The 25,062-nt window shown below is 52.2% G+C and overlaps 2 protein-coding genes and 1 long non-coding RNA gene across 7 annotated transcripts; 2 read left to right on the top strand and 1 right to left on the bottom strand.

Annotated features, from left to right (window-relative positions):
* Positions 1–782: 782 nt before the first annotated feature.
* LOC135965398 (uncharacterized) lies at positions 783–16,293 on the top strand. Of its 2 annotated transcripts, XM_074003548.1 has the most exons (3): positions 783–893; positions 1,257–3,108; positions 4,719–16,293. In XM_074003548.1, the coding sequence occupies exon 3, from the start codon at positions 8,351–8,353 to the stop codon at positions 9,698–9,700; it is 1,350 nt and encodes a 449-aa protein (XP_073859649.1). In that variant the 5' UTR covers positions 783–893; positions 1,257–3,108; positions 4,719–8,350; the 3' UTR covers positions 9,701–16,293. The 2 variants fall into 2 exon arrangements, with proteins under 2 accessions (XP_073859649.1, XP_073859648.1); XM_074003547.1 differs by having other exon boundaries at positions 783–3,108.
* On the bottom strand, positions 14,605–20,829 carry LOC102134422 (PRR34 long non-coding RNA). 3 transcript variants are annotated; one of them, XR_012418627.1, is made up of 4 exons: positions 20,570–20,829; positions 16,032–16,095; positions 15,409–15,557; positions 14,605–15,157 (listed from the first exon to the last, which is right to left on the bottom strand). XR_012418627.1 is itself a non-coding variant. In XM_045363449.3 (3 exons), exons 1-3 carry the CDS (start codon positions 18,283–18,285, stop codon positions 15,043–15,045), a joined length of 915 nt encoding a protein of 304 aa, XP_045219384.2. In that variant the 5' UTR covers positions 18,286–18,476; the 3' UTR covers positions 14,605–15,042. The 3 variants fall into 3 exon arrangements, 1 of the variants encoding a protein (XP_045219384.2); XR_006690008.3 differs by having other exon boundaries at positions 14,605–15,557; XM_045363449.3 differs by lacking the exon at positions 20,570–20,829 and adding an exon at positions 17,950–18,476 and having other exon boundaries at positions 14,605–15,557.
* LOC102134781 (uncharacterized) lies at positions 18,047–21,430 on the top strand. Of its 2 annotated transcripts, none has more exons than XR_010578298.2 (2): positions 18,047–18,120; positions 21,279–21,430. It is a non-coding gene; the product is annotated as an uncharacterized lncRNA (long non-coding RNA). The 2 variants fall into 2 exon arrangements; XR_012418628.1 differs by having other exon boundaries at positions 18,047–21,167.
* Positions 21,431–25,062: the final 3,632 nt, after the last annotated feature.

Below are 25,062 nucleotides of genomic sequence, written 5' to 3'. Positions count from 1 at the left end.
AAAGAATGTCAAATGTTAACAATGGTGATCTCGTATGAGGGAATCTCAGGGTACTTTTTTTCTTTGTATTTTTTACCAATTTTCCAAATTTCATGCAATAAGCCACAAGCGTATATACAATGTTATCCCGATTATGTAAATATCTACATATTTAGATAAAAAGATACTCCAGGCCAATATTTTGCTTGGTGACTAGGAAAGGTTTCTCCTTTTCTTTCTTTGTACTCGCCTAGGTTTTACAAATTCTCCACCGTCTGGTGGTTTTACCTCGTTTAGGGAGGGGAAAAATATAGGAAAAGTTGTTAAACTTTAAAGTGGAGATCCAATTTGCGCGAAAGCTCGGAATCAGCCCCGCAGCCAGCAGCCGCACGGAGGAACCGCCCAGACCCCGCCCCGGCCCAGCTAGGCCCCGCCCCACAGCTACGGCCAGCCTAGCCTTACGCTGAGCTTTCTGAGCCGGCCGCGCAGAGGCCCCGCCCAGGCCCCGCCCGCTCGACAGCCACGCAACATCCGCACAGCCCGCGGCCTGGGATCTAGGAGACGGTCACCCAGAGGCCCCGCCCTTGGCGCGTAGAGGCCCGGCCCCAGACTTGGCCCCGCCCCCTCAGCTGCGGCGCTACGTCAGCACGGCCCGCCGCACCCTCGCTTGGGCTTCCGGAACAGGCCGCGCCAAGGCCCCGCCCCGCGGCCGCACCAGGCCTCGCCCCTTTGGCTACGGCACTGCGTCCGCGCCGCACGTCGCGCCCTCGTCCTGGCTTCCGGGGCGGGACGGAAGAGCGGGCGGGACCTTCCAGTCCAAGGCGCCGCGGCTTCCGCCCGGGAGGGGCGCTGATCCCAAACGAGGTTGTGCGCGCTTCCTGCGATGGTTTTTTGCTGTCCCCGTTCAGCCCCAGGTGCGCGGGACGTAGAAGCCAGACAGCCGGGAGGCGGAGATGAAAGGGGCCGCGCGTGCCAGGCCCTGCTGCAGCCCCCGAGAGGTCGGAGGCGCGGAGCCAGGGCTGACCCTGTGCGCACTGGGTCGGGGGCCATCCCGCGTCTCAGCCTGCGCTGGACGCACCACCCGGGCAGAAAAGTGACATCAGAACCTTAGGCTCCGTTGTCAACCACGGTTACTGATGTCACCCGTTTGCACAGGGAGGAAGGTGTGACCTATCGAGGCGTCCTCCTGTCCTAGTCAGGGTCTGCTCTGGGTGGGAGGGATTGTAGGACCCCCTCTCTACTGGCTGTCACAGCCTAAGCTGGTGAACTGTTTCTAGCCAGAGTGCCTCTTCGGTGAAGTCTAAAGCCACGAGATGACAACGGCAGCTGCCGTGTATTGAAAAGCACGTGCCAGGCCATCCTGGACTTACCGGTAAATGTGTTATCTCAGTAATCCTGGCAGCTGTATTAACGTGCATGCCAGCCCCTTTCACAGATGAGGGGCTGAGGTCAGAGAAGCAGCTTGCCAGAGTCCCTGGAGGGCAAAGGGGCACAGCCTAGATTTGGACCCAGATCTCTGATTCTGAATCTCAGCGGTTAGCCTGTGCGCGGACCCGGCATCCTGTGATAATAGTTTCCCTTCAATAGGTGTAGCTGCCTGTCAGCTCCGTTGGTTACCTTAGCTCACTGCTGCCTCCTCGAGTTGGAAGACCCGCTTACCCATAGCTAAGCCCCTCTCCCAACTCTGAAGGTGCTCAGCATCCCTGAGCTTGACCCAAGTTCCCTGGAAATTCCCACCCACCTGTTACCCCAGATCTCCCAATACTCTGCCTCCCTTTGCTTGAGGTGGGAAAGGATGCCCTCTGCCCAGGATCTGAATGGCCGGTGTGCAGCGCCAAGCCTGCTGGGCCTATGGTGGTAGGGCTGTAAGTGCACGACAGAACACACCCAGGGTGCTCACACAGTGCCAAGCCAGCCCCCAGGGTGCTGAGGCTGCCTCTCCCCTCTGTACCCCGCCCTCCCTTGTAATGCAGAGGCCGAAAGTCTTGGCTTTCCAGGTAGGTAGATGCTGGACGTCAGCAGCAGACAGGGCACCCCAGCACAATGAGCCCGCAGCAGTCCAGACTTTCTAGCCTCCAAGTGTACCTCAGAGCGGAAGCTGCGCATGTGATTTTTTTTTTGGCTCCATATTAAAGAACAAAGCATGGGAACTGGACAGGCCCCTCTGTAAACAGAAAACACATGTTTTCTGAGAGAATGGGCACTTCCTCTCCTGGTTTCATCTCCCATGGACAGAGGTCTCCTTAGGCCTGCTGACTTCAAGACCAGGGAGGCTGCGGACAGAGGGCTGAGAGGAGGTGATTCTTCTTTGCTCAACTCGCCTTCTTGAATGGGGGCAAAGACAAGTGCTAGAGGTCTGCTTGGCAGTGGGGTGTGGTCTGAGGAGGGAGGCCCCTCAGAGACCGGAACAGGAAGTGGGGGTCTGGACCATTTGTGTCCTCCAAGCACACTGGAATCATTTAGGGTTCTACCCGAACTAGCTCCAGGTGAACGTGTGTTCTTTGGAGCCTGCTAGCCACAAATGGGCAGAGACCTCTAACTCAGATGAGAAGCCTGTGTCTGCAAAGAACGGGCATTCTGGGACTGAGTACCCACTGCTGTGTGGCCTTGGGCAAGTTTCTTAACCTCTCTGGGCCTCACATTTCTCATCTGTAAAAGCAGGATAACAGTAGTTATTTAGGATTAAATAAGATCATGGAAAATGCCCCATTGGACACATAACTAGGAGCTAATTAATAAGTGAGCAAAATCAAATATTGTCTCTGTTTCAATGCTGAGCTATTGTAGAGTGGCCCAAGAATCCTCTACAGACTCCCGGGGTGCCCGTACTCCAAAGAGCACCTCCTCTTCCCCTGCCTTCTGTTGAGCACAGCCACTCCCAGGCGGCTGTGACACCTTTCTGGAAGCAGCCATCTTGCGGACAGATCATCCCTTTGAATCTCCCCGGCAGCCTGAACTTTGTCCTTGAGGGGAGATTTGATTTGGGGAAATCATCAGACATCCTTTAAGACAAGTCTGCTGAATGGATGCTCAGAAGCCAAGCCAGGGCCTCCTGTCCGGGTCAGTCTGGCCTCATGCGCTGAAGGCAGTATACAAAGGATCTGGACTGGATCATCGCCACTGGTTTTGGTGGGTGTGAGCAACGTGTCCGTGTGTGTGTGTGCGTGTGTGTGTATGAAAACAGAGATATTCACACACACTCCTAAGCTCAGTGGACGAACCAAACCAAAGCCTGCCTAATGAACATGAGGCTGCCTTTCATCTCTCAGCCCACAACTTGATTTTCATGGAAATTTCTCTGTGTGGGAAAATTACAAGCATTTCTGAATACAGGCAAGTGTGTGAGAGTGCGGCAGCATGTTGTCCTGGAATACTGGGATTTAGAGGTTGGGTTCCCCCAGTCTGTTCCTAACCAGCTGTGTGGCCTCTGGCTCCTTTCTTCACCCCCTAGCCCTTGGTTTCCGCATCTTAAGTGCTCCAGGAGGGAAACACACAGGCTGTGCCCACATGCGTGGGCATTCACAGCACGTGCTGGTGACATTGCTTATTAAAACATTGTAAACATTAATTGGCAGTCACAAAGTTCTAGTCACAATAGCAGACATTTTTAAAAATCAGAAACAGGCCAGGCACAGTGGCTCACGCCTGTAATCTCAGCACTTTGGGAGGCCGAGGTGGATCACTTGAGCCTGGGAGGCGGAGGTTGCAGTGAGCCAACCTTGCACCACTGCACTCCAGCCTGGGTGACAGTGAGACCCTGTCTGAAAAAACAAACAAAGAAACAACAGAAACAGTTCAATTGTCCATCGGTAGATGAGTGGGTAAACAAATATCAATAGGCGTATGATAAAATATCACAAAGCAGTAAAAAGGAATGAGCCATTGATAGACGCAACAACATAGATATCAGGATCCCGAGCAAGAGTTCATACACCATGAGTTTTAAATTTTTTTTTAAAATAAATTAAAAGTGATCTACAGTGGTTGGATTCAGATTGCTGGCTGCCAGGGAGTCAGAGACTGCCTGCAAGGGGCTCTAGGGAGCGTTTTGTGGGGATAGATATTTCTTTCTCGATCTTGGATATGTAACACGGTGCATACGTTTGTCAAAACTCATCAAACAGTAGAGGTGAAAGGGATTTTGCTGCATGGAACTTAGACTTCAATAAGGTGGATTTCAAAAATTAACTGGTATTTATATTTTATTTTTCAAATCTTGTAGAAAATAATAGACATAAAATGCTCACAACATATTCAACAAAGACTGTAAAATAACCTATAGTATGATCTAATGATTGTATATACATGAATATTTGTATTTATAACTTACGGTCCATTCATATAGATATGTGTACGCACACACACACACATATGTATGCATGCGCACATATGCACACATACAGTTTGGAAAATATAGCAGAAGGACTTTCAAACAAATGAACTCAGTAATTACCTCATGGGTAATTGTTTTCTTTTTAGTTTTCAATTCTAAATATTCTCTTAGTTTTTTCTTAATTCTAAATATCCTTTTAGGGGTGGTTTTTTTTTTTTTTTTTTACTTTTCTGTAATGAGCACTTTTTTTGTGGAAGAGGAGTCCTTTTTGCTTGCTATATTTTTCTTCTTTGTTAATTGACAATTGTATATATTCAGGGGTATAATATGTTATGTATATGATAACACTTTTCTTTTTATAAACAAAGAAGAACACACATACCTCTTTTTTTTTTCTTTTTTCCAGCTGCAGCAGGCCAGAGACATGAGACATGGGGCTGGGCCCCAGGACAGGGTGGTGAGGACATCCCGGTTCCCACGAAAAGCAACCGCCTGGCAAGGCTGGAGCAGACAAAGAGGGAGTGAGGGGGTGTGGCTCACTCCCCAAGTTTTTTGGCTCAGCTTCAGTGCTGGGTCATTCTTGGGGACTGCTATACCCACTGGGCACTGCAGAACTTCTGGTGCTTGTGGCAAAGGGGAGTCAGGAGGAGCCCTGTCCCTGGACCAACCTTCCTGTTTGGGGTACTGGGACCCAGTGGCCCTGTGCACCTTTCCTGAAGCTTCTGGGCCCCCAGTGATCGAATGCAGTGGGCTGGGGAGTCACAGACTGTGCTTCCTGCCTTCATCCTCCGTTCCAGGTTCCTGTGCATTCGTGGGCCCATCCACCTGGCTGGGCTTGGCTAGGCTGTGACCTTCTCTGAGGACAGGGCTCTGCCTGCATTTGGAGCTGCTGGGACCTCAGTGTCACCCCCCACTCTCGCCAGCTGGCCTCACAAAGGTGCCCAGGAGGAGACCTGATTGCCGGCTCCTTTCCCCTCCCTGGCTGAGCAGATTCTACAACAGCCTGTGGAAATTAAAATAAGAGCCTAAAACTGTCAAAAAAATTTTTTTAACCAAGTCACAAATGGGAAAGCTGAGGCGGCAGCAGGTTAAGGACACGTTGTGATGTAGCGTTCTCTCCCGGTGCTTTCGTACTGTAAACATCACAGTCCACGGTCCCTGTGAACAGGCAGCCACAGAGACTGGGTTTAGAGTTGCCGGGGGAAGGCTGCATCCAAAGTGTGGCCAGCTCAGAACTATTCCACCACATGGGGGGTCATTAGTTCTGCTCAGTTCTGTGGGGCCTCACTAGTGTTTCCATTTAAAAATAAGTCAAGGTAAAAGAAAAAGTTTTAAAATCTAACAGTCATGTATCTATTTCTGTAATTGTAAAGAAATACACTGTCCTGTGACGGCTGGAGGCTCTGGAGCAGAGGACCTAGGAGACAATGTTTTCTTTTTCCTTTTTTTTTTTTCCTGAATTTTCCAAACCATCTATAACAGTGTGTATTGCTTTTATAATGGGAGGAGATAAAATAGACTTATATTAAAAATAAAGTGCACCTGAGCCTACATGTCAAATGTGATAATCAAAGGCACTTTCTATTTATCAAATACCTGGTTCATGCCGCATCTCATGCTAGGCCCTCCCAGCATGCTGGCTCCTCAGAACACCCTGCAGGTGGGAGCTGGCAGCCAGGTCCCTGAGGCAGCACTCAGCACCCACGTAGCAGAGCCAAGGCTGGACAGGGATGACTCCAACTCCCAGGATTGTATTATGCTTATAACGACTTCCTGCCTGTTTGTATTTAAGACAAGGTCTGTCACTGTAGCCTTGACCTCCCGGGCTTGAGTAGTCCTCCCACCTCAGCCTCTGGAGTAGCTGGGAGTTACAGGTGCACACCACCATGCTTGGCTAATTTTTGTATATTTTGCAGAGACAGGGTTTCACTGTGTTGCCCAGGCTGGTCTGGAATTCCTGGGCTCGTGTGATCCACCAGCCTCAGCCTCCCAAAGTGCCAGGATTATAGGCGTGAGCCACAACACCCAGTCCCTGTCTCTTAAAGGTGAACATTTTCCCTAAATACAATGATGTTCAGTTCAAGTATTTGTATCTCACTTACATAGAATATGGAATTATTTCTGTAAACAGAATTTAGTAAAAAATATAAAAATCAGCCAGGTGTGTTGGCTTACGCCTGTAATCCCAGCACTTTGGGAGGCCAAGGTGGGCAGATCACAAGGTCAGGAGATAGAGACCACCCTGGCCAACATGGTGAAACCCTGACTCTACTAAAAATATAAAAATTAACTGGGCATGGTGGTGTGCACCTGTAGTCCCAGCTACTTGGGATGCTGAGGCAGGAGAATCGCTTGAACCTGGGAGGCGGAGGTTGCAGTGAACCAAGATCGCGCCACTGCGTCACTGCACTCCATCCTGGTGACAGAGTGAGACTCTGTCTTAAAATATATATATATATAAAACTCATAGATTTTTACCTTATTTTACCTTATGACACTGTTGACCAACAGCCAAAGTCAGGATCGGTTATGTAACTCTCAGAGCCCAGAACAAAATGAAAATATGAGTTCCCTTGTTCAAGAATGACTGAGAATTTTAAGATCGGGGACAGCCAAACATTGAGTGTGGGGCCCTTCTGCACACGGACCCTCTACCACGGGGTAGGCCACAAGGCCCACAAAGTCAGCCCTGGACAAGTTATTGATGGTGTATGATAGAACTAAGGTGACAGTTCCCTTTGAGACACACTCTAATCATCAGTGACCACCAGTCAGAAAACAAATGGGCTTAAGCTGCAGGAAGACGAGCCGTTTCCAAGGCATTTTCCAATCTGAAAAATAGCGGTCGCAGCTCAGGAATGGAGTTCCCGGTGAGGACGCAGCGGGAGACACAGCCAGGCTTCCCTCCCCAGGAGAGGGCCAGGCCCTGCATAGGAGCTTTCGTGAAAAACCAGGGAGGCTGCAGATTCTCTGGAAATATCAACACGCTGGTGCCACACCTCGATAGAGCTTCCGTCACTCTGCCGTGGAGCGCGCGAGGCGGACCGTCCCAGGCCTTGGGGAGAAATCATGACAGCTGATGCCAGTGCTTGTTACTAGGAAAACACAGTAAGAACCTTCATCCCTAAATGTTTATACCTACTATGTACTCACAAAAATTTTTAAAAAGGATTTACTATGAAAATGTAAAGTATCTCAATCTTTATCTTGATCATACGTTGAACTGATAATATTTTGGATATATTGGTTTAAATAAAATATATTAATTTAAAAAAAAAAAGAAAAGGAAAACTTCATCCTGCTGCCTCTGGGAAAGGATCTTAGGTTCATTGGCAGGTAAACGTTCCCCCAAAGGAGGTCCGCTATGAATGCTGGAAACCAACCGTCAGCTGACAAGCATCTGCAGCTCTGAAAACAAGGGCTCCACGCATTGTCCCCGCCAGTGCCCCACCAGCCCACCGCCATCACCTCTATGTCCTCAGCCCCACGTCAGGTTCTGGAAGTTTCCAGGGGAGTGGGCAGTACCCTCAGGGGCTCTTGGGGTGAGGCCTCTTCCATGAATCACATGTGGAAGCCCGGGACCAACCTCAGAGAGGATCATGTCTGAGAAGTCGTCTGAGGGGAAAATATCCACTTAAGAGAGTGGTTCTCCAGGCCTTTGGGGACAAAGGACAAATATTCCTCCCACCCCAATCCCCAACAGGCTCCTTGTTCATTTTTCTTTAAAAAACAAGAAAACAAATCCCCATTCTCCCCAGCCTGAAACAGTGCTCTGGAGGAGCTGCCCTGGCCCCGAGTGTCTTCTCCATAAACACGTCTGGCGAGGAAGGACGGACAACGGCCTCAGGCCCAGCTGGCACCCAGAAGATCTATGCCTCCCAGCGCCTCCAGGGCCCTTGCAGTCTCGAGAGATGTGGCTTGGCCACTTTTGCAGATTCCCAGGCCTGGGTCCACTCAGTTGCCTCCCCCAGCCCAGGTGTCTCCACAGGACCCTGGCCTCGGAGAGTCTGAAGCCAGGCAGGGAGAAGAGGGTAGAAAATGGTGGTGCTGGGGAGCTGGGCTGTGGGAGTTGGGCTGTGGGAGCTGGGCCAGGCCAGCAAATCATTCCCGAAGGTGGAGAACTGCCGGCTGAGGGCACCGTGGGCCTGGGTCCAGGGCCCAGCGTGGAACCTCTTCTTCTGGAGCACCAGGGGTCACAACAGCATGGGCCTGGGTCCAGGGCCCAGCGTGGAACCCCTTCTCCTGGAGCACCAGGGGTCACAACAGTCCCTCTACTCCACGATCACGGGTGACCCACGGCCGGGTGCTTTCGGGACGAGACAAAGACAGCGTGTTCCTCCAAGCCCCTGCCTGTCGCTCCGTCACTGGGGCCATGGTCTGCGTGCCAACAACCTTTTAGGAAGCATCTTGTGCCCACCCTCACCACCCCGCAAAAAACCTGTGTCCAAAACACTTGGCAGTGGGCTTCAAACACTCAGGTGCCCCGAGGAGGCGCCGGGAGATGAGCCCAGAGCGCTGACTGGCGAAGGCCCCAGCAGGACTGGGCCGTGGGACTTGCTTGTTTACCTCTTAAGAGAAAAACACAACGAAAAAAGCTTCTGGGTGGAATTGGAAGTTCTGGGGCTCTCGGCGCCTCGGCCTCCGCGCGGTTCTCTTCCTCCCCTCCCCGGCCTGCTTTTCCTCCTTCTTTCCCTCTTTGTTGCCAACCTCAGAGCAGCGGCTGAAACCCAGCCCAGCGTCCGCGAAGCCCGGAAACTTCCAGCTCCGCGACTGTGCAGAAAGTTGGGGGGCGCGGCCGGGGTGACAGCAGCATCTCGGGAGCGGCCGCGGCGGCCACCGGGGACCTCGGCCTCCCGCGCCTCCCGCTGCCCCAGCCGCGCCCGGGGACCTCGGGCAGCCCGCGGGCCGGACGTGAACTTGACCGTCGCTGTGCCCGCCTGGACCGCGGCGCGCTCGGGACGATCTGGTAAGCGCTACCCCTCCCGCCCTCGCCCGGCGGCGCTGGGGTCCGGGTCGGGGTCCGTGGCTCGACCACGAGGGCGTGTCCGGGGCGGCGGGCGCCAGGGCTCCTCGGCCGCTGCACGGGAGCGCACGGCTGAGCCCGCGGCCCGGCCCGGTGAAGTCAGCCCCCAGCCTTCCAAACAAAGACTCGGAAAGTTGGGAAGGGAATCGTTCCCGACATTTTCCTTCCCCTCGGGCTCTGGGTTGCGGCCATCAGGGCTCCTAAAAGGGAAAGGAGAGCTCTCTGGTTTTCTCCTGGTGTTTTCTTCCCTGCGCTTTGCCCCCCACCTTTGGCTGGAGGGAAGGAGGAGGGGGCATGGACGCCCCTCGGGTCCTCAGGTGTTGACCCTCCAAGGTCAAGCTACCCAGGGACACCACAGGAGGTGAGGGCCTGTGGGATGAGGGACCCCCGACAGCACAAGGAGGCAAGCCCCTCATGGCTGCAATGCTTGGGTCCTGGGGCTCAGATGGAAGTTGCTCCTGATCTCCCCCACCGTCCGTACCATTCTGAGTGACTTCTCTTAGCCGTCCTGGGTGACCCTTCTGAGCAAGACACCCTGGTCACCAACTGTCCTGTTGGCTCTGCTTGAGGCAACCACAGTGCCAAGTGAGCCTGGCAGGTGCTGGGTCACAGGACAGCCATGGATAGGGCCTGGGGAGGAGAAGAAGCCGGGGCCCTGTAGGGTCTGTTCCTTGGGGAGCAGGTGGGGGACTCTGCTGCCGCCCCAATTCCTGCCTGCGACAGGCCCAGCCCATACCTCCAGCTAGCTTCTCTGCATGCCCCTCTGTCTGCCTGAGACAAGGCCTCTGTCCCCGTGAGGGTTCTGATCCCTGGGGGGCACTCCTGGGGTAGAAACCTACCCCGCCAGTGGGCGGTGGCAAAGCCCTGGAAACTCACAGAGCTGTCCTGGGCCTGGGCCTCCACAAGCCTCCCATTTTGATCAGGTGCCCCCAACCACAGCAGGGACCACCTATCAGGTCTTGCTACCCGCGGTGGCCAGGTCCTCAGCCTTCCAGAGACCATTGCTAACTTGCCTCCATCCCCGGGTGCCTACGCTCCCAAAGTCCTCCTTAGGGGAGCACCCAAGCCAAGAGGGCTGGCCAACCAGAGCCTGAGCGGGTCACCACACCGTGTCCCTGGACTCTCCGGCAGGGCTGTCGCAGGGCAGACTGCAGGCGTCAGCTGGGGCACAGAAGGGGTTTGCAGTGATGGCAGGGGACGGAGTGCTCAGTCAGCTCCAGCCTGTTGCTACCATGAGGATAAGGGCTGGGGCTGTCGGAGTTTCTGACTTGGGAAGAAATCCAGATTTGTACATGAAATGTCCAAAATTTGAACACATTGCAGGACAGAGGAAACACTGTCGGGTTGAACCCATGCCCCCACCCCAAGTTTGCAACTCCTGTGTACGCCTGAACTGGTTAGTGTTCAAAGGAAGGCAGATTTCTTAGTGACCCTGGCCCCAGCCCGCGATTTGAGCAGGAGGCCCCGTGGATCTGGGGAGCAGGGAGGCAGGAGAGTTTGTATCTTACAGATCCAGCACCATGGGGAGGGTCGGCCTCCACAGGCATGAGCTGTCCAGGTAACTAACCCTTGCTTGAGCCCATTTAAAGTTAAAATCTCCCTGAAATGAGGAACCTGACCTGCTCCATCCCCAAACCCTTTGGGGGAGCTTTTATGTCCATTCAATCAGGGTATAATGAAGGAAAGACAGGATGCAGAGAGTGAACCTGAACTTGGACTTTCTTCATGTCCCAGGCAGTGGAGCCGCAGCATGTCGAAAAGCCTGGGCTTATAGGGCAGTTCTGCACTGAGGCAGGCCTGCCTCCGCCTGCCAGTGCTACCTCATTCTAGCTGGGTAACCTCACCTCTCTAGGCCTCAGTTTCCTCATTCATAAAAGGAGCTTAATAAGAGCCGGCAGAACTCACACCTGTAACCCCAGCACTTTGGGAGGCCAAGGCAGACAGATCATGAGGTCAGGAGTTCGAGACCAGCCTGGCCAACATGGTGAAACCCTGTCTCTACTAAAACTACAACAATTAGCCAGGTGTGGTGGCACACACCTGTAGTCCCAGCTACTCTGAAGCCTGAGGCAGGAGAATCGCTTGAACCCGGGAGGCGGAGGTTGCAGTGAGCCGAGGTTGTGCCACTGCACTCCAGCCTGGGTGACAGAGCAAGACTCTGTCTAAAAAAAAAAAAAAAAAAAAAAAAAGTAAAAAAAGAGTTCTATCTCAGTTGCATTGTTGGGAGAATGGTGACAATCCCTGTGAACATGGAGCACTCCGCTAGCACACGGCAGGCACTCAGCATCAGTGGCTGCTGGCTTCTGTCACACATCACCTGCTTCTGGGCAGCTCAGGAATTTCTCTCCTGCATCTCATGTCAACTTTGCATCGCTTGCCTCACCACCTTCTGGTGCTTGTTTCCATACCCTAAAGGAAACAGTCACTGAATACCTCCCCCACACCTATACTCCTGTATGGAGTACTAGGCACAGAGAGGTAAGATGACAAGGTCCTGCCTTAGAAGCTGCCAGATGCCCTGTGCAGTGACACCCTCAGGTGAGCTTCTCTAGGCTAATGCCAGAGAAGGTGTTTCCTGTGCAGCCTTTGTTGAATGCCTCCAGAGACAGGCAGCTCACCACCTATCTGGCAGTGTGCCTGTAGAAGCTGTAGGACAGGGTCACCCAGGCATCCTTGAGCCTTAACTGGTAGAAAGAGATGCAGGGCAGGTCCACAGACAGTGCCCCTGTGTCAGAGGCACCTGGTTTTACTGGAGAAAACACCTACCTCATAAGAAATTTCTGAAAGTTTGGTGAGGTGTACAGAAAGATTTCAGTCTCCAGAAAAAGCACTGCAAATGCTCATGCATGTTTTTACAGAACAGAGCCCTGTTTCCTCTTTTTGCCGACAGCCCATTTAGCAATGCCAGGGCTGTGCTGGTGACCACACCCACTTCCTAACAAGGCAGCCACTGTCCCAGGGGACAGCCAATATATGCTTTGATTTTCCGAGGTTAGTGTCCTTGGGCCCCTGATTTTGGAAAGCCTGGACAAAATATAAGGAGTCACTGCATGGAAAATAAACCTACTCCAGAAGGCTGGCTGCTGTATTCAGGAAACTAGAGAGAAAGGTCAAGGTGTTCTGAGGCCCAGGGTTCCTCGCCAGGATCGGCTATAGAGTTTGCAGGACCCGGGTAAGGTGAGAATGTGGCGCCCTGGTTTGAAAATGCCTGAGAGTTACAAGATGGTGACGATGGTGCGCATTAAAATGAGCTTGGGGCCCTTCCGAGTGCAGGGCCTTCCTAAGCTCAGGGCCCCGTGCAGTGGTACGGGTCACAAACCCACAAAGCCAGCCCTGCCCCTCACACGTGTTCGTGCCACATGCTGAGGCCCAGGGAGGGACCAAAGGCAGCTTCAGTGAAGGAATACAACTCCTCGTCTTTGCCATTTTTTTTTTTTTTTTTTTTTGCCATCATTGATGTTCCACGCTAATTTTAGAACACTTTGAGTCCTCACAAAAGAAAAACATTTTTCAATCACCTATGAAACCACACTCAGAGATAGCCACTGGAAAGGCCTCACCCAGCTTCTGCCAAAACTTTTTTTTTTTTTTTTTTTTTTTTTTTGAGATGGAGTCTCGTTCTGTCGCCCAGACTGGAGTGCAGTGGTGCAATCTCGGCTCACTGCAACCTCTCCTTCCTGGGTTCAAGCGAGTCTCCTGACTCAGTCTCCCAGGTGGCTGGGACTACAGGCACCCACCACCACGCCTGGCTAATTTTGGTATTTTTAGTAGAGATGGGGTTTCACTATGTTGACCAGACTAGTCTCGAATTCCTGACCTCAGGTGATCCACCTGCCTCAGCTTTCCACAGTGCTGGGATTACAGATGTGAGCCACTGCACCTAGTCTGTCAAAACATATTTTAAGCAAAATTAGCATCTTATTAGGTGTATCATTTTATCTTCTGCTTGTTTCATTAATACTTTATCACAGTATTTTCCTAAGTCAGAAGATACAGTCCTGCAAATGAATTTTGATGACTATTTAGCATTCCACTGGACAGAAGTCCTTAACTAACCCCTTATTATCAGGCCGTTGGGTTCTTCTCAGTTATTTCCAGTTTTCCCCATTATAGGCAACACTTCCAGAACATTTGTCTGCACTTTTCTGATTACCTCCAGCTTTAGTGGTGGGACTCCCAGTTAAGTCATTAGGGGTGACATTTTGGCTCCAGAACCCTCTTGGGGTGGTCTCTGAAAAATCCCCTTGCCCAAGTACCTCAGCCCCCATGCCTCATGCAGTGATGATCCCACACCACAGCCCTGGCATCTTTCTTTCTTTCTTTTTTTTTTTTTTTGAGATAGAGTCTTACTGTCATCCAGGGCTGGAGTGCAGTGGCACTACCTCAGCTCACTGCAACCTCTGCCTCCTGGGTTCAAGTGATTCTCCTGCCTCAGCCTCCGAAGTAGCTGGGACTGCAGGCACGTGCCACCATGCCCGGCTAATTTTTTGTATTTTTAGTAGAGACACAGTTTTACCATGTTAGCCAGGATAGTCTCGATCTCCTGACCTTGTGATCTATCCACCTCTGCCTCCCAAAGTGCTGGGATTACAGGCATGAGCCACCGCTCCCGGCCCTGACTTTCAAGAGAAAAACCTGACTTTTCCCACAACTGACTTGACTGGCAGCGTAGGCAAAGACTCGAAGTGAGTCTGGAGTGCTGACTGCCTGCCCTGCACTGGCTGTGTTGATCGCCATCTGTGAGGTGCTACCTTCATCCCCAGGTACAGACAAGGACCCCAGGCTCAATGGGCTGAGGCACTGGCCCAGGGAAGCTCCCTGCCGCCCTTATTGTGAGGAGGACACATTTGTGACTCTGAAGCAGAAAAGACCCTTTGTCCTGCCAAACCATGGGCTGGATTCGGGGGTCCACATGTGGCTGCTCGGGTGGCCTGACCACTGAGCCTGTCAGGCCGGGGTTGGGAGGAGGACGCTAGCCTGGTGCCTGCTCACAGGGAGCACTCAACAAACAGCAGCAGGAGGAAGAGGAGAGGACGGGGCAGCAGCAGCAGGAGGGGAGGCTCTGCGGGCATCTCCCAGCTGGCGAAGGCCCCTGAGAGCAGGGATCAGGTTTGCGGCCCCAGGGCCAGCCCAGCAGGGGAGCAAGGTGTGTGAACACATCGACAAGGGCTGTGTCCTTCTTCCCCTTCACAGGCAGCTGGGCATGTCCGGGCCAGAGGGGAGGGCCTGTTAGTTTCCTGTGGCAGCCATGTAACAACTTCTGGCTGACTTAGAGGCTTAAGCAACACACATTTATTACCTTACAGTCAAGGGGGTCAGATGTCTGAGGTGGGGCTCCCAGGGCTAAAATCCAGGTGTTGGCAGGGCTAGTTCCTCCTGGAACTCCAGGGGAAAAATCCATACCTTGCCTTTTCTGGCCTCTGGCGGCACCTGCTCCTTGGCTCCTCCTCCCTTCTTCCATCTTTAAAGCCAGCAGCGTCCCCTTGTTCTGTCTCTGACCACAGCAGGGAAGGAGTCTCTGCTTTTAAGGTTTCGTGTGACTAGACTGGGTGCACGTGGCTAATCCAGGCTACCCTCCCACTGCAGATTTTTAACTCAATCACACACCTGCAAAGTCCCTTTGGTCTAGTGCGGTAACACTTTCCCAGGTTCCAGGGATTAGGGCTCGGACATCTTGGGGACATTATTCTGCCCAGCAAAAGTGGTATCAGGGAGTCTGAGCATCTGAACCTCCCCAGGGGACTGAAGGAATGCCTGCAGTGTCCTCTTCCTCGTCCTCAGCAGCTGTGAGTCCAGAACAGAGGCCGTCTACATGGTCACACCTGGAGAGATCAAGGGAAACTGAGGTCACAGAGGTCTTGCCCAGGACCCCAGGCCAAGTCCTGTGTTGTCTTCCACAGATGCCCCCCTTCCCCACCACCCTGTAGTGCACTGGCCAGGGGGTGGCAGCGTTTTGGCCTGGAGGGACACCAGCCTGAGGACTCTGCGGAGCTCTGGGCCTAGGGGGAAGGCGGGAGGGACTGTCATCTATTGGGTGACTTCCCCACACCAGGGTCCGCTTTACGGAGGTTACCTTTTCACCCCCCAAGTCCCATGGGAAGTGCAGATTTGTTTCCTCAGTGCAGATTTGTTTCCTCATCTCATAGGTAAGGAAGTTGAGGCCCTCAAAGGGGCAGTGGCTTGTCCGTGGAGAAGAGTCTGGTCCTCCCAAGGAGCCTGTGGCTGGTGGAGAAGCGGGTGTGAATGGGCTGTCCTATGAGCAGGAGGGTGGGTGTGCGGTGATGTCGGCGTGGTCCCTGTGGAGCCCTGTGCACAGGCCTGTGCATCCGCTGACAGGCAGCCGAGAAGACCTGCAGTCACATCGCTGATGGTAAAGCTGTAGCAACAGGCTCAGAGAGGTGTGTTAGTTTTCCCAGAGACACACAGCTCTCTGGAAGAGTGCCATCCTCTGAGCTCCTTTGCCTGGCGTTTTGCATCCCTTGCCCCATGGGCGCATGTAGGAGCAGAGTTCCTTGGGGTTCGATCTGTGGGGTGGTTTCTGAGGGGGACTGTGTCATCCATTGTGGAACAGATTTAGCTGCCTCTCTGTAAAACATTTTTGCCTGACGTGAATTCTCTCCCTTGACTGGGGGCCAGCACAGTGCATAGTAGGGTAGTTAAGAGCCCTGGGTTTGGGCTGAGTACAGTAGCTCATACCTGTAATTCCAGCACACTGGGAGGCCGAGGCAGGAAGACATGAGCCCAGGAGTTTGAGACCAACCTGAGCAACAAAGGTTAAACAAAAAAGAAATTAGCTGGGCGTGGTGGCACATGCCTGTAGTCCCAGCTACTTGGGTGGCTGAGGCAGGAGGATAACTTGAGCCTGAGAGGTTGAGGCTGCAGTGAGCTATGATCATGCCACTGCACTCCAGCAGGGGCAACAGAGCAAGACCCCATCTCAAAAAAAAAGAAAAGAAAAGCCTTGGGACGGGAGCTGGGTTGCTCTTAAATCCCAGGGCCCCCACTTTGGTGTGATCTCAGGTATGCTCCTGACCGCTCTGTGCCCGAGTTCTCCCAGCTGTAAAGGGGGGTGATAATAATGCTGCCCAGACCCCAGAGGACACCGAGGAGGCTCTTGCTGGGCAACTGGTCCTGCCCCAGAGCCCTTCCACTCCACACACCCCTGCGTACACTCAAGGGCAGATGGGCCTCCCACAACCAAGCCAGGCCTGGTGGCCCTAGGACACTCTTGGTCACAAGATTTCAGATTATTTTCTCAGCAAATTTCTGACCACTGTCCTGGGGCCTCAGCAGGGGCAGAGCTGCATGGTCCTGGGTCTATCTGGACTGGTTCTGGCTCCAACTTCAGCCCACCACAAGGACAAGGGTTCTGGGAACTCAGGCAGGCTCTCTGCCAACCAGGAGCCACTCTTGCTCGCCTGGACCCCACGGGGCAGGAATAGTGGGCATTCATATCATTCCCATTTTGCAGCCAGGCAGACCGAGACCCAGAGAGGCCAGATAACCTGCCTCAGGTCACACAGTTGGCAAAGGATAGGGCCAAACCTTGGTGATGGCCAGACTCTAAATCCAGGGCCACTTCTTGCCTTAGGAATATAGTCTTCCCTGGCACTCACTTAGCCAAGAATCTTTCTAGAAGGGGGGCAGGCCTTCCTGCCCCATTCCCGGAACAGGCCGGCTGCTTTCAGGGCCAGAAGAGCCATGGAACAGCCCTTTGGAGGAGGAGGCTTGTGAGAATGTGTAGGGGTCGCAGAGCCTCCCCAGGCAGGGCAGCACTGCAGCTTGCATGTGGCAGGGGTGTGGGGTGAAGCTGTGCAGGGCAAAGGACAAGTCAGTCGCCACTGGAAGTGCCCCACTCGGGGGCCTCGGTGTGTCTCTTTTCCCAGCACTGGCATGGCACATTTTGACCTGAGCCATGGTGAGCTGCCCGGAATATGAACAGGAGGAAGAGAACCTTCCCCAGGCAGCATGTGAGGCTGGGGTGGCACTCGACACAGGATGGCAGCAAAGGGCATGCCGCCCTCCAGGCCGAGGGTCTCGGGAGCCTCCCTTCCCAGCCCCTGCTGTGGCCTCTCCCTCAGGCCTGGCATGGGAGGAGTTAAGCAGCCGCGGGCACCTTGGCACATTACGCTGCCCAGAGTGTCCGGCTCCCCACCCCCACTGCTTTTCTTCCTTTTTGCCTTTTTCCTTCTTAATTAATCATACGCTGCTGCCCAATTTAAATATGGAAATGCCCAGGCCGAGGCGATGCAATTATTCATGAGGGCCGGGCGGCTGTCCGGGGCTCTCAGGCTGTGGGGAGTACCGTGGCATCGCCTCGGTTCTGATGTGTGTGAAATTATGTGCACAAAAGGCGCCTCCTTATCTGGGTGTGTGAACTAAATAAATAAATAAGGGCTTTTGTTTGTTTGCCGGCTCCTGCACATGGCTGCTGGGACTCAAGCGCTCATGTTGTCTGCGCCTCTGTGGGACTCGGGAGACAGGAGGCAGGGGAGGCCCCCTCAGGCCGGCCTGGGGCTGGGGGCTGGGGACCGGGGGCCGGCCACCAGGCACCTGGGGCCCTCTCCCTCCCCTGGCACCACCCTCACCCCGCAGCTACCCCCCCAATACACACCCTCGCCGGAAAGTTCGCCCTGCCCGGGCTGGGCTCCCAGGCAGCCTGGCACGGTGCCAGGCTCGCCGCCGAGCTCGGGCAGCAGGGTGGGGCGAACGCAGAGCACGGAGGACGGGGCCGGGCGACCTGGGCACCAGCAGGACCTGAGGCCAGGAGCCGGGGGCCCAGAAGGTGAGGGCACACCAAGTGGGCGCAGGGTGGGAGCTCTGCGGGCAGCAGGCCCTGCGGCCGGGCCCAGGAGCAGGCCTCGTGGGGGTGGGGCGTTGGAGCGGAGGCTGACAGAGGAGGCAGGCACAAAGGAGGGCAGTGCCAGGCAGCTGCGGCCGACGCGGGCATCGCTGCCTGCCTGCCCCCAGCCGGCCTCCCTGCCGGCTGGGGCTGGCCTGGGCTCCGAGCAGAGGACGCGTGTGCAGGGGGCCAGGCAGGAGCGGCAGATACCGAGCCGAGCCGTGGCCACAGGGCCAGCCGCGCGCAGTCGGAGGAAGGGCCGGAGCGAGGCGGGGCCCGAGGCTGTCAAGGAGAAAAACATCCCAAGGCCTGCAAATTGCTGCTCTCAGCTTTTTTCCCCCCTCCTCCTGCTTCGGGGGTGGTGGGGGGGGGGGGCGAAAAAAAAGCAGCGCTTCCTCTGGAGGCGGATGCAAAAAGGATGCAGAATTTTAACCATCTCCTGCACCGGCCCTCCTTCCTGAGCAGGGTTTGGGCCCTGGCCTGGCGCCGAGGCACCCTGGGAAGGGAAAGGCCAGAGCAGCCGATACCGGTTCTGGGGGACGCCGGAAAGCCCAGCCTCCTCTGCACCTCCATCCAGAACGGGGGCCCCGCAGCACCTGCAGCAGGGGTGGAGGATGGGAGGCGGAAGGGGCCTGGTGCCTTCGGAGGCTGCACCTCACGGTACCAGTCACTACCCAGGGCAGCACGCCTGTTTGCTGGCCTCCTCTTGGTGTTAAACTTGGTGTCCAAGTCCCTGATTGGAGACCCCAGCCCTGTGCTGGGTGGGGGTCTTGGGGCCCCCTGACTTGGGGGCCCACTGACTTGGGGCCTTCAACCACACTGGCATCCCAGGCCTTCCTCTTGACTAATTTCTGTTTTAAAAATAATGTGGAACGTTTTCTGGCATCTGGTGAGGACTTCACACACTGTACATTCAAGGCAGGACTTAAGGAATGAGTTCACAAGGTATCTGGTCACTGGACAAATGGCGGGCAAGCCCCCTGTGCTCCTCACTGGGTGAGACTCAGGGGCATGGGTTCAGGCAAGGGATCTCAGAGGGATGGTCTGGGCCCACATGCCCACAAGGCACAGAGCCTAGGGTCCATGAAATGTTTTCATTTTAATTTCTTTTAAAATCATAAGAAAAAAAAGACTATAAAAATAATGAATATATGATAATGAATTCGACCTGGTTATATTAGTCTTTAATCTGATGCAGTCATAAAATAGAATTTTTAGTATTCCTGGAGGAAGGGAACCAGGAAGCCGAAAGTGCCCCGGCCCATGAAAGGCAGGTGTGGCCTGGGTTGGTCCTGTCTGTCCCAGGACAAAGGGTCGGATGTCTGGGTCCAGGGGTGGGGTTAGGAGCATCTGGGTGCCCTGTGAATCTGGCCTCCATGAAGGCTAGCCGGGACAGGTTGCTCCAGCCTGCGGCGGACAGGAGCCAGGGCTGTGTGTGTCTGTACGTGTCCATGTATGTGCATGTGGGTGTGCAGGCATACTCGTGTGCATGCCAGTGTTTGACAAAGGATTCCCAGACACCTGCGTGTGTAAGTCCCAATTCTCAAAACAGGGGAATGCAAGGCCAGGGTCAGGAGACAGTGTGGCTTCGAGGGCCTTGTATTCCTGACAATGATGGGTGGGGAGTGCCATTGTCTCCCTAGGAGAAGGCAGCCTTCAAGGTCCCAGTGCCCCCAAACCCATGAGCTCACACAAAACAACGCGAGCCACAAATGCAAGCCACATCTGTAATTTAACATCTTCTAATAGCCACATTTTTGGAAAGTGAAAATAAGCAGGTGAGATTCACTTTAGTACTAAAATTCATTTTAATCTAACATAAATTTCCAAAATCCTATTTCAATGTGTTGCTTGTATGAAACTGTGAATGGGATATTTTGCCATTTTTTCCATATTCGATTTGGCCTCTCCCCATTTCAATGGCTCAGTTGCTGCATGTGGAGAAGGGGCTGCCATGGCAGGCATGCAGGTTTAGTAGGTCCCTGTGCCCCCCACTTCCCCACCCAGAGTAGGGGAGACTGGTTTTCTGCTTCTTTTTTTGCCGGTGGCCCTTCCTGGCGAGGGAAAGGGATGCTTCCACTGGTTCATCGGCCCCCAGCAACCCTGAGAGCTAAAAGAATGGATGTTGGGGCCGCAGGTTCCAGAATGAGGGGGGCTGCTGGAAAGGGTTCTTCAGCTGTGCTCCCAGACGCCAGGGGACGACACAAAGGGCTGACTTCAGACTCACAATAGTGGGGCGGTTAGTCACAGTGCCAGGGCAGCGGGCAGGCAGACAGAGCCCCCTGTGTCTGCGCCTGGTCGGGCTGGGCCCTGCAGCCCCCATTTCCCCAGCTGGCTTCCCACCCCACCCCTGCCCGCTCCCCACATTAACCCCCTGCCGCCTGCTGCCTACCTGGCAGCCTGGCCGGAGCTCCCTTGGCCAGGCTCTGGTTTCCACCAGCCACCCTGGCCAGAGGCGTGCTCCTTCTAGAAGCCGGGCTCAAGCCTGCATGATTTCACGGGCCTGTCTCAGGAAGCAGGCGTTGGAACAGCTCCGTCACCGTGGCTGGGCAGCGTCCATGCAGCCTGAGAAAGGAGGTTTTCATATTAGTTAGAGGCTCCCCACTTAAAGATTTCATCAGCATTTGCAAGTATTCGCCATTCAAGGACTGTGCATTTCTGGAAACAATGAAAAGCCAAAACTGTGAAAAATTAAGGAGTGGCCCTGAAGCTGGTGTCTGTAACTGCACATTTTAAAGTGAACAGACTGATATAAATATTTTAATCCTGTGCCTAGATAGATGGATAAGATAAAATAAATTAGTCATGTTCTGGCCCAGTCTGGAGACTATCTGAAAGCAAGACAAATGTCAGCATTTGCTGTTTAGGGTTACAATTAAAATCTCTCCTAGATTGAGCTTCTAGAGCCTCAGGGATGGAATTCGCTGTTTTGCCGCGATTTGACATTAAATTATTGACCGATGGGGAGGAGGGTAACTTCCCCTGAAAAGGTATAAAATGAAGTTGTCAGTCTCTCTTTTTAATTAAAAAAAAATCTCTGCAAAGATTCTGCATTCTGGCTTTTCTTTGCTAAATTAAAGTGGCATGTGTTTTTATTTTAGAAGGCAGAGATGTTTTGCTGTGCCCGGTGTGAGGAAGCGAAGGAAAAGAAAGATCTTTTGAAAATGTGTGCATCTACTTGCAGCTTAGAAATTCCAAGTGCCAGACATTTTTCTTGGAGGAAATAAATGTCTCAATTTATTAATCTTACCTGTTGATTATGTTCTGGAATGATTTATTTCATAATTTAATCCTTGTCTAGAACTGAGGCCATCTTTGGAAAGTAAAAGATCTAGGTCTCGTTGGTCCAGGAGACATTGTGGCCTTCTGTTAAAATCATTGACTGCCAGGATCAGGGCCCAGGCGGCTCTCGGACGGAACCGGTCTGTGCTAGGCAGCCCGGCCCACTCGGCCTTCAAAAAACAAGGGATGGGAGACATATGCTCTGCTCACATCATTTTGTTTTGATTTATTTTAAACTGCTTAAGATGATTTTAGCACAAAGAGTGGTGTATCTCACTTGCATTCTGAGAGCCACTGGATTTTCAAGCTAGAGTACAATTTTTTTTTTAATCCAAATTTAGAAATTGCCTTTTAGAGTAGACAACAGCATGCTAGTTTGCCTTTTAACTCACTTTTAAAGAAAGATACTTAAGATCAAGTACATTGAATTTGGAGATTGGTCCCCCTCCGTTATTAGGGGCTGGAAATGGCCCAGTTTTCAAAAATAAGGTCAGAAAAGGGGTGTTTCTGGCCTAAGAGTTCTTCCAGGCTGGGCTCGTACCACAGAGATTCTTCCACACACATGTCCTGAGTTCTCGTCCTATACATAATTTTTTCTTCCAAGGAGGAGTGTGACATTCAGTTCCAATGTCATCGTGTGGAAAAGAGTCCCTGCCTGGCTGAGAAACTGTCACAGGCAGCCGGGCCACCTCCCAGCATGACCCACAAGCCCGATGGTGCCCCTCGAGTGGTTTAGGGACCCGCACAAATACCATTCTTTTAAAGCAAGCCAACACATTCTTCATGAATTACAGTTCCACCCTGGCTGCTGGTACTACCTCTAATAGTGGAAAAAAATTTAAAAGATTGGGGGCAACAGGAAACACATTGGATCCCCAAGGGAAACGGCCTGGAAGCTACAGTAGGGACATGGGTGACCCAAGGGCTCTGGTCAAGTCCTAGGGCTGTTCCCTTTATTCCTCCAAGCCTCAGCTCCCCGGATTTAAAGTGAGAACAGCACCCAGCCCAGCCCACTGTCAAGGGCTGTTGCAGGAATATGACAACAGCCACCAATATTTGCATAGCAGAGATGCCCAGTTTCATTTTCTATTTGAAAGTTTGTCTGAAGGGGGATGTGCTAGAGACACAAGAACAACTGCTACCATCTTAATAACTTTTCTGGCAATACACGACGATGGTTGTTTATATTAATCTCATAACTATTAACAATAATTCATTTCGTTCTCATAATGAATTATATCTATTTGACTTATAATATATATAATCATATCAGTAATATAGTCCTTTTCTGATCATGAAAGCAACATATGCTCACTATAGAAAATTTGGAAAATACGGAAAAATGCACATAAGGGAAAAATTATTCATCCTTTCTCCCACGCAGAGACAAGCTCTGGTCACATTTTCCTGTGTTTCCTTCCAGGCTCTGCTCTCTGCCGAGCAGCTTTCATCAATTCTCCTAGCATCTATTTTCAGATAACTCCATGGGCTTTTGTGATTGGTCCCTCCTTGTCACCTTGGCCTTTCTGGTCCTCAGTGGCAGTTCTTTCTCTCTGACTGCCTCCTTCAGGAGGGCCTGGCTCAGGGTCTGGGTGTTCAGGGAGAAGATCTCGTGCTCCACGGCACCCAGCCTCCTTGTCCTGCCGTGCTGGGAGCCCTGTTGGGGCAGTCCAGACACACGGCCAGCACAGCCCCACGGCAAAGCCAGGCCTGCAGGTGGGCTCAGGGTGTCAGGGAGCCGGAGCGAGTGGTATGAAACCCATTATCTCGCAGGGCCCGAGCTGTGGAGGTGAGCACGCTAGGTCTTCCCGTGCAGGAGAGGGCTGGGAGGTGGGAAGATGCAGGCAGGCCGTCCCCGACAGAAAACCCAGGAACACTGCAGCATGGATTGCGGGGAGCAGGGGAGAGCGTATAAAAAGCAGCTTCGATGCTTGAATTCTCAGCAAAGAAAGATGCTCGGGCCAAATCAAACAAACCACTTCTTAGACATGCAAAGTTTCATCGGAACTGTTAGGATAACGTTTCCAAGGTGTTCAGCTTTATGGCCCTGACTTACACCCGCTGCGTGGTTGGGGGTTAGTGCCAAGTGGTTTGGTAGGCAGAAATCCACCAGAACTTCAGTGCAAGGGCACAGTCCCCCAATACCATGTCACAGTCATGCACGTGCCTTGGCCGACCCCACAAGTCCATCAGGAAAAAGTTCCACAGAACCAGGCCTCTGGAGGGGGAACCACACAGACCTCCCTATTGCCTTCTGAGTAACTGATCCAAAGGCATTTCTAGAATAGCCGGGTACATTCGTGATAGGAGAAATGAAGTCTATAGGGTCTACCTTAACCCCCTTAGAATAATGCAGTGGCCTCAACGTCTTAACAATAGATCATTCGAGATTTATTAATAACCCAAGTTGCAGACAAACTTCACAGGCGAGATCATAGGTTGCAGTGTTCATTACAGTATAGACATATTAGGGGGACATGACAGTAAATTATCCCATAGCGAAATAATGGAACATTGTGTCACCCTTAAAACGGTGTTGACATTTTGGGAGACCAAGGCGGGTGGATCACTTGAGGTCAGGAGTCCGAGACCAGTCTGACCAACATGGTGAAACCCTGTCTCTATTAGAAATACAAAAATTAGCTGGGTGTGGTGGCTTATGCCTGTAATCCCAGCTAGTCAGGAGGCTGAGGCAGGAAAATTGCTTGAACTTGGGAGGCGGAGGTTGCAGTGAGCCGAGATCACACCATTGCACTCCAGCCTGGGTGACAAGAGTGAAACTCCATCTCAATAAATAAATAAATAAATAATAAAATGGTGTTGACAAAAAGTTTGGAATGGCATGGCTGTGTATGGGATACATTACCTTCCTACAGTATATACATATGTAGGATATGTCTGTGTATGCATATGTGTGCTGAACAATAGTTGGGAGGGAATTACAACAGAATATTATTTCTGGATCATGGCATGTAGGTGAATTTTCCTTTTTTTGTGTATACTTAACTCATATTTTTTATTTACTACTGAAATTATCTGTATCTCAAATATCTATCTTTATATTTTATTCTTAAGTTGCACATAATTTACGCTTTCCTGTGCCTTCCTTAAACACGTAGCATTTTTATAATCAGGGAAAAACTATTTTTAAAGACTCATTATAGAAAGATAGACAAACAGAGACAAATGGCATGTTTTCTTTCAGTCATTGGGGATGGATGATACACGTAGCAGAAGTATTCGTTAGACCAACAAATAGGAATAGTAAGTCAATATTGTTCTTTCTTTCATAAAAGATTTATATGTTGGTAGCTTATTAATCAAATACTACGTAAGTTTTCTAAGCAAACACATATACTTGTACACCAGGGCAGAAAAATCTCAATTAAGATTTTGTGTGGACTCCAGAAGTGTTTTTGTTCCCTAAACAATAGCATTAAGAAGGGAGGAAAAAGGCCCGACATCTTCTTGGATCCTTGGTTGGATGACAACCCTCCGGTGGTGAGACGTGGGGCCTGATTTTCAGTTTGAGTTTTCTGCTTCCCTTGTTTGGTTTTTTAAAGATAATTTAAAAGATTCTGAAAGTTTATTACTGCAGAAGTC

Source organism: Macaca fascicularis, chromosome 10, assembly GCF_037993035.2.
Source record: "Macaca fascicularis isolate 582-1 chromosome 10, T2T-MFA8v1.1".
NCBI lineage: Eukaryota > Metazoa > Chordata > Mammalia > Primates > Cercopithecidae > Macaca > Macaca fascicularis.
This window is presented reverse-complemented; position numbering and strand designations above follow the sequence as displayed.